The 9,042-nt window shown below is 37.5% G+C and overlaps 1 protein-coding gene across 1 annotated transcript; it reads left to right on the top strand.

Moving 5' to 3' along the window:
* Positions 1-274: 274 nt before the first annotated feature.
* Positions 275-3,948, top strand: rab32b (RAB32b, member RAS oncogene family). The gene is made up of 3 exons (XM_078277738.1): positions 275-482; positions 1,783-2,060; positions 3,784-3,948. Exons 1-3 carry the CDS (start codon positions 284-286, stop codon positions 3,946-3,948), a joined length of 642 nt encoding a protein of 213 aa, XP_078133864.1. The 5' UTR covers positions 275-283.
* Positions 3,949-9,042: the final 5,094 nt, after the last annotated feature.

The raw sequence follows: 9,042 nt of genomic DNA, 5'->3' as shown, positions 1-9,042 counted from the left end.
TGTAGAGCATTTAAAAGGAAACTTGTTTGATTGGAGTAAATTAAATATTTTTTATGCTTTTGTCTCCTGTTTTTCATTAGCTGACTCTGTATTGGCCTTGCCTACTCCAGTACCATGTTTTAAATCAAAGGTCAAGGATTTATGGCTTTGGTTTGGAGGAAGAACTTCAAAACAAGAACACTAAGAAGTAGTCGTAAAGAGAAAGTAGGGTTGAGACATCGGCAGTAAATGCAGATTATGTAAGACCTTTGCTGTATGTTTAAGGGCTATAAACGACCACAACATGGCAGACCGTTCAGAAAAGCTGTTTAAAGTTTTAGTCATTGGGGATCTAAGTGTTGGGAAAAGCAGCATTGTCTTGCGTTATGTTAATAAACGCTTTGATGAAAGATACAAAGCATCTATTGGAGTTGACTTTGCTCTAAAAACTATTGAATGGGATGCAAAGACGGTGGTGAGGCTGCAGCTTTGGGACATTGCAGGTGAGTTTCAAGATTATGAAGTCCCTTTTTACCATAGAAAATGATGGTGATGCCATTAAAAATGTGCAATTTCTGTGAAAACGGATAGTAAAATCTGCAGTGACGTTACAACTACAAAACAAGGATATAAAGACAAAGGTAACTGCACTGTGGCTAGGCAGCTAAAGCAGCTGTGTCCAATGAAAGCTAGCTTAACCGCGGGATCGTCTTGGCTAGCTTTAGCTAACGCTAACCTTAAAGCTAAAAACAAATTGATTTATTAGTTACTAAAGCTGTTATCTGTAGTTGAAACCATTTTTAATCAACTGATACTATATCTTGGTAAATGTATTTGTTAATCCACAATTAAATGGGTAACGTTAGTAGCTAAAATAGAGAACAAAAACCCAGCTAATGCTAAACTAACATTAGCTTAGCAGAGTAGCATCAACTGCCATCACAGCGTTTGACAGTTGGAATTGGAATTTATGTGAATTGGTGGTTGCTTTAACTTTAAATGAAATATTTAAATCTATTCAATTTAGAATTAATGTATATTATTGATTTCAATATACATATTACTAGTAGACTGACAGGCAGACTCCCAGCAAAACAGAGACATATTGAATCCCTATGCTATGAGTTAGCCTATAATGGACTGTAGGTAAATAATCAAAACTAAATTAGATAGATAGATAGATTCATTCATTCATCTATCCATCCATCCATCCATCTGGGGGGTGGAATTCGGGTTTATAAAGGCATACAATTAGCTAAGGAATTACAGCCTCTCTACACCTATTGCCAGCTCAGTCTTTGTTGAATGTTTCTCTTTGTCTAAATGATCTAAATTACACAAGTCCAATAGGAGATCCAATATGCCTCAAACAATATATTACCCTCAACCAATAATAAATCATGCTGGGATTTGACTATAAATGTTAAATAATTTCACAGTATTTTTAGTGACTGGTCTTTTTATTATTAGAATTCTATTATTTATTGTAATCCTATCCTACCAGTGATCATTGAAACATACCATTTTATTCCAGAAAACTACTGTTAGTCTCTCATTTGTTACATAACCTTTGTTGTTACAGTCCAATTTGATATGATAATTCAAATCACGCATGATAAACAAACAGTAGCATCACTGACTGGTTCTGGGCCAACTTTAAATTCAAATAAAAAACTGTAAGCCTTTGCCAAATAATAACAGCAAATCTGGGGAAAATGAATTCATCTTCACTCTTGGAGTCAGATTTGAGCACAAGCTGTGGTGAAGCATAAATCACACAGATTTATTTTCTCTTCCCTCAAGGCCACGAGAGGTTCAAGAAGATGTCCAGAGTGTTCTACAAAGAGGCGATGGGAGCAGTAGTGGTCTTTGACATTACAAACAGCTCCACCTTGGAGGCTGCCTCAGAGTGGAAGCAGGACCTGGATAGCAAAGTCTGTCTCAACAGCGGACGTCCGGTCCCTGCCATCCTGCTGGCCAACAAATGTGACATGACAGGAAGGGACAGAGACTTGGTGTCCTCGCTGGACAGCTTCTGTAAAGACAACAGCTTCATGGGCTGGTTTGAGACATCTGCAAAGGTGTGTTGTATTTAAGTTATTTTAGGAGAAGAAAATCTGTTAGTCTAGTGGCAGTTAGAGATATGCAAACGTTTCTCAGAGGCATTATCGGCTGAGTATTTTTTTTATTTTTTATTTATTTAACCTTTATTTAACCAGGTAGGCTGTTGAGAACAGGATTCTCATTTGCAACGGCGACCTGGCCAAGAAAAGCATATGCGTGCAAGACAACAAAAAGTTTCACATCAGAATACAATATGCTACATAAAGTGCAGAATAAGTGGGCATTACAAATGCTGACACATAGTGAGGTGTAAGTAAGTCGATGGATATGCAATATACATGAACAGAGAGTCTATATCACTGCTGAGATGGTGTAAAGAGTCAATACACAGTTAGTCTAGTGGTCTAATTAGTGAAGTAGATCAGTTATAACACAATGTATATGAATAGACAGTCTAGATAAATGCTGAAATGTAGTGAAGAGTCAATATACAGTTAGTGCAAGTTGCGGTAAAGCCTGAATGGGATATGAGGCACCAAATATTCCCCTTTTTCAGTGTTTTTTTTTCTTTTATCAGGATGACTTTAGTAAACATATTTCATCATAGGGTCAAGACTGGATTACCAACAACATCATGGGAAACGGTCCCATGATCCCATACCCATAGAGGCCCCTTCAAAAACCCCAGGTTCACAACGTATTACTTGTCTTTGGTAATTTAAAAAATTGTAAATGAATCATAGAATTTGCATCACTTAAGCACACTATTAACCAAGGAAGGTCCTCTATTATTACTTATTCAAATCTAACTTTAACACCTTCATTACTGTATTTGGTTACGCCAAATAACCAATGACATAGTAAGATGAGGGACGATTATCATTACAAATAGATAGATTATAATAAATAGATTTCCTTTCATTAGCCTATTCCTAATGATTTAAAGTGAGACTATGTAAGAACATGAAAGAATAGAAAGTTTCAGAAAGTTAAATTATTTAGACTCACGCTCAATTTAATACCGTCAGAGGTTTTGTCTCTACAGTCTTACTGGGTCTGGTATGACCAGTAGCTTATGACGGCTGATGTTAGCAAGCTTTAGGTAGATATTACTGTATAACTGACAATACTGAGTTCCTTCTCTGGCTTTATGACCCTTCTTTACCTGTGCTACCGTTACACTATGTTTTAGCATTTCATTACTGTCCTGAGAAAATCACGTATCTCCAAAATGTCAACTTCTCGTTAGCTAAGAAAAATAACCAATTGTTGCAATGCTTTTTTTTTTTTTTTTTTCTTTTTTTTTCAGATTAAATAATGGGGGTTTTAATGGTTAATATAGCCCGAAGAGAAAGCAATACTTGACTCTTCACTTTATCTGAAAAATCACCAATTTTGGAGAAACATAGTTTTCAGGGGACAGAGACAGATGTTGCTGTTTGTAGCTTATGGACACAGTATCTAGTTACATATTCTTGCAGTAACATGTGTCAGTTCAATTCATTAATATGCGTGAGGTCACCCTCTTGTTTGGCTGTTTTGAACAACTAGACCTGAGCAAAGCTTGTCTAGTGTATGCGTGAACTTTAACGCTGCAGCTATATAGCCTGTTCATAAAACGTGTTAAAATATTAACAAACAGGAACAACTTGCAGCCAAGGTTTAAACACCGAGCCAAACACTCAACTCAACGGATGCATACACAATGTTCTAAATTATATTCCCCCTCAACATTTATAGGACAATATAAATATTGATGAGGCAGGTGCCTTCCTTGTCAAACAAATGATGCTCTGCGACACCGGCCTGTCCAATGAAGAGCACCGTTGGGACAGGATCAAAGTGAGCCAGGCTCCCGGGGAGAATCAGAGCCAATCATTGTGCTGCTGGAGACCACGGCTCTGAGGCAAAGAGCCAAACATCTGCAGCTACTGGTTAAACGCTCTAACAAGACCTGCTTTTGATACCAAGTCATGAATCCACAGCCACTGCATAGAAGCTATTTGAGCTTGTGTTACATAATAGCCAGTAACTTTATATGCACATTTCTGCCTCGCCAGGTTTTTTCAGTAATGTGTGGACTGTGTGGGCTGCCTCATAAACACCTCTGTGGAGACGATTGAGCTAATTTCTCTGATGATCCACTGATACCGACAGGCTAATAAAGTGATCAGCATGACATACATCCTGCTGGGAAAAGTCTGTGACACTCATCGTGTAACTAAGACTTGCTGGTGATTGACCTAAAACTGTGAAACTGCCATTTTCCCAAACAACAAAAACAGCAAGAGAGAGAGAGAGAGAGAGAGAGAGAGAGAGAGACAAAAAAAATCTTAAAATGTTATTTGAAGCTATTAAACATTTCTCATTAAATGACAACCTATTCAATCTCAGCTCTGAGTGTTACTTGTCTGTTATGCAACACATGCATATAATTACATTTTAATCACTTCACAGTGAGATGATGGCTAAGACCCGTGCATAAGCATCGCAGCCAGGCTTGATATGGCCAATCAGCATGACCTGATTTGGTGGAGGGAGGAAAAGATGCTACATACCGCCCAGAGAGCTGGAGGGAGCAGAGCACTTATGCTGTATCTAATCATCATCACATCATCACAACAAATATATATTTTTTTCTATAATAGGAAGTCAACCATGACATGACAATTTTTAGTCACATTTATTATTCACATCATTAATTAAAAGTAGCAATACAACTAGAGCTGGGCAATATATCGGTATTATATCGATATCGTGATACGAGACTAGATATCGACTTAGATTTTGGATATCGTAATATGGCATAAGTGTTGTCTTTTCCTGCTTTTAAAGGCTGCATCACAGTAAAGTGATGTCATTTTCTGAACTTACCAGACTGTTGTAACTGTTCTATTATTTGCCTTTACCCACTTAGTCATTATGTCCACATAACTGATGATTATTTATCAAAAATCTCATTGTCAACACTACAATATCGTTGCTGTATCGATATCGAGGTATTTGGTCAAAAATATCGTGATATTTGATTTCCATATCGCCCAGCCCTAAATACAACAATACAAACATACAAAACTATTTAACTTAAACAAAATTGCAGAAGTATTGTACACAAAATGTACTCATTATGGGTACTTTAATCCATAACAGTGCATTATATTTTATAAGATCATCATAGGTTTTGTATGTGCAATCTTAATCTGTAAAGTGACAAGGCGCTATACAGTTTATTCATTGAGTAAGGTGCAACAATAGTGAATCCTGCTCCCGTGTTTGAGGTCTATGGTTTTTTTGGGGGGCATTTCTGCCTTTATTGGACAGGAAAGCAGAGAGATATGAAGGGAGAGAGAGGGGGAAGACATGCAGGAAAACCATCACAGATTGGATTCAAACCCTAGACTTTCTGCGTCGAGGAATAAACCTCTGAACACGTGCACCTGCTCTACCAACTGAGCTAAACGGCCACTTTAAGGGGTCTCTCAATAGGATTCATTTGTCTATGTGTGATGCCCTATATTGCCAAAAGTAGACTCCTGTCCACATACATTTGGCAGGGTAGGGTACTTTTTTTCCACAGAACAATGACCTTGAAGAAGAGTGGCGTCTGTCAGTTCATTCGTCCTGTCTTTAATCATGTCGCTTTGTCAGTAAATGCTTTTTAGTTTTTTGTACTCTAATGAAGCAGCGGCCCTTCAAATTTTAATCAATTTCAAGATGATTCATTTTCCTTTTTGTAAATCAGTATCATATAAATCTTCATGATGAAAGCAATTGGATGCTTTTAATGCATTTAATTATGTGTTTCAGTGCATTGGCTTGTAGATATTTGAGGAGAGTGAAACCTTGTACTTTATGCTCACTGACATGTTGTGTATTTCACAGGTTATTTTTGCACACCAATCTGTTCTTTGCTGTCCTGCTGTAGTTTTACTTTTCAGTGTCCTTGCTGTGCATCTAGGGAACTGTTCTACATCCTGCCGGCTGGTACCTAAACAGTAGCTTTTGTCCAAATTCAGGCCCTATGCAGGTTTGTCATGTGCATGTTTTTTATTAAACCTTGCAATGGTCTACATGTAAAACCTCATACTGCTTTATTATAACAGCATGTATACACTTTGCTGATCAAGTAAATTGCAACATAAAAGCCGGGAAGGAAGTTTACCTTTGTGTGGCAATTGTGCCCGAGGGAAAGTGAGAGAAGAAGTAAAACACAACTGCTAATTATGGATGTATGTCCCAGATACTAGAGACCTGAATTTAGGAGTCAACCAGGGATGCTGGCCCCAATACTTTTTCACATCGGACACAAAAGCTCAGCTTCGGAACTTGTTTATAAATATGACAGTCTGAATGGGAGTCACACACTCTGAATTAGATCCCATTACTTGTGCATTATTTATATTGCCCTATTTTATCTACCCTCCAGTGAGCATTTTTGCTGGCAGCTTTCTTCATATATTCATGATTGCATAATTTCTATTTAGTCAAACTTGTGAATAGGTTGATGAAGTACATATATCTCTGCTGTGCCTCTGCCAGTCTTGTATTGTGTCTTGTGATTGAGTGACCCAGTTTATGATGGCCTATGTTAATTAAGTATTCACTGTCTGTGGAAAGCAGACATAAATACTAGTCTGGTATACTGCACACATTCTGGATGTTAAACAGACTATTTGATGTCCCTCTTGCATGAAAATGGCAACTTCTTAGTGTGTGCAAAAATGCCAGAATATATATTACCCTAATTATTAAAAAGAGATCATATCCTGCACCATCAAGGCAACCAATCAGGGGACAAATCCATATGTTGCTGTCCATGGTGCTGAATTTTGGCTGTAAAAAGAGCCCTCCACAGCTAAATGCTTTCAGATTGCAGGGTGGTAGAATGTTGGTAGAATACCCCATCTAGTGTGGAAAACATGCATGTGCAAACACAGTTAAAGTGCTCGAGGAAAGCTATAGGATGCACCTGAGTGAGGAAATATGAATAATATGGAGTTTATAACAGGAATTACATCTTGTTTGGAAATCTGTTATTATATGTTTTATCTCTGTGCACTCATTATGGTACATCTTAAAGTGTTCATACTATGCTTTTTGGCTTTTCCTCTTTCCTTTATTGTGTTATATATCTTTTTTGTGCACATATAGGTTTACAAAGTGAAAAAGCCCAACGTCCACCCCAAAGAGACTTACCATCTCCAACAGAAAACACTGTTCACAAACTGCTCCAAACAGCTCTATTGTAGTCCAGCCTTTACTTCAGAGACAAATGTACGTCAATTTGTAACACACGTTATAATGCTCGGCTAGCTGCTAGCATGGCATGACCTCATACTCTGCTTCTGACTGGCTAGTAGTCCTTACCTAGCTACTGCGCATGTGTGACTCCCAACAAAGATGGAACAGAAGTGCGATGCCTCACTCTGTAGTTAAAACAGAGAGCTCAACACACAGGGGGAAAAGAGGAGCTGCAGCAATGTGCAGTACAACAAAAATATGGTGTTTTTTGAAAATTAAACCATGTAAACCTATTCTGATATAATGAGCATGAGCATACTATGAGCACTTTAAATCCTTAAACGTGTTTTTTAGCAGTGGTGGAAGAAGTTCTCGGATACTTTTCTTAAGTAAGTGTAGGTTTAGGCCTACTTCATTATAAAACACTGTAACCACGTTGCCTACTATCTTACATCTCTTCCAAATGCCTTTTTCAGATGTATGATTTAATTCATTACCAAGTGCCATCTAAATTAAGCACAAAATCAGTAGATAAATCTCAGCCACTAAAACATATGTGCCTCCTAAATGACAGATCATAAAGGTGATCATCTAACCAGGTTTTTTGCTTTTCATAACCAATTATTTTCTAGTTTTCTAATTCTCTATGGAGGTAAAATAACCTCGTTTTTCCTCCTTGGGGAACAAGAGGAATGAGGAAATACGGCCTATTTTTCATGCACACACAATAGATTGGATCCTGAATTGGGAACTTAACCGTTTACAAAAGGACTACCCTCCTATCAAATTTCTGTGGGAAAGATCTTCAGTTAAGAGCACAAGGAGATTTAAAAGCACAATTTGAGTGGTTCTAAACATCTATGGCATCATGTTTTCCTTACTGCCCCTGCATTATTTGATAGTTTTTAGACATTGATATTTGATAGCTGTCACAAGTATCGGCTTCTCTTTCTTTTTCATCCTGAGGCATTAATGCTGTTCAAGATCCCTCAGCCAGCAGGGGGCCACACACCACACACACACACACACACACACACACACACACACACACACACACACACACACACACACACACATAACGAACTAAAAGTGATCTTTAGGTTCCCTAATTTAAATGTTTCAAATGAATATTGGTACAGTGTTCAGTTACATTCATAGTAACAACAACATTTTTTGGTTATTTTCACTAAATATTTGGGAATTTAGGGTTGCTGACATGGTTTTCATGTACTTTTTGTATTTGTACTTTTCATAAAAATGACACTGTGTAGATTACTTATTTTATTTTATTTATTTATTTAGCTGTTGCGAGCTATAAGAGGTGGGCAGAAGGAGTTATCCATTGAAATATAAAGGTGCAAAAAAATAATAATAGAGCACTCATTTTATTTCCATTTCGACAGTCACGTTTGTTTGTTTTTTACATTCGACAGAATGAACATTATTTCTTAGCACATTTGACAGTCCATTTCAATAAATAGCCAGATTGATATAGGCTACCTCAATTAAAAGTAGCCTACCTGTACTCCACTGGCAGCTCATATGTTGGGTAACGAGGTAACGATTTCTAAAAGATATTAAAATAGATGGCCTGTGAAGTCATCACTTTTGTTAACAGCAATCAAAATACAAAACACATTTCTGGTTAAAACGTTTGTTAGCTAAACAAAATCCCATCGAGGTCACAGAATCCACTGTAACACCGGACCCAGCATCCGGGTGACAGCAGAGCGCAGACTCAATCCTCGCTGCAGTTCA

Source organism: Sander vitreus, chromosome 20 (genome assembly GCF_031162955.1).
Source record: "Sander vitreus isolate 19-12246 chromosome 20, sanVit1, whole genome shotgun sequence".
NCBI classification, from domain to species: Eukaryota; Metazoa; Chordata; class Actinopteri; order Perciformes; family Percidae; genus Sander; species Sander vitreus.
Note: the sequence above shows the minus strand (reverse complement) of the source record. Positions and strands in the feature narration are given on the sequence as shown.

What these genes read in the sequence shown, in the direction of transcription:
- rab32b (XM_078277738.1), top strand. Translation starts at nt 284, where the DNA reads ATGGCAGACCGTTCAGAAAAGCTGTTTAAAGTTTTAGTCATTGGGGAT. An exon ending in GCAGCTTTGGGACATTGCAG is followed by an intron (nt 483 to 1,782) that starts GTGAGTTTCAAG and finishes TCTTCCCTCAAG; the next exon opens with GCCACGAGAGGTTCAAGAAG. An exon ending in GGTTTGAGACATCTGCAAAG is followed by an intron (nt 2,061 to 3,783) that starts GTGTGTTGTATT and finishes CAACATTTATAG; the next exon opens with GACAATATAAATATTGATGA.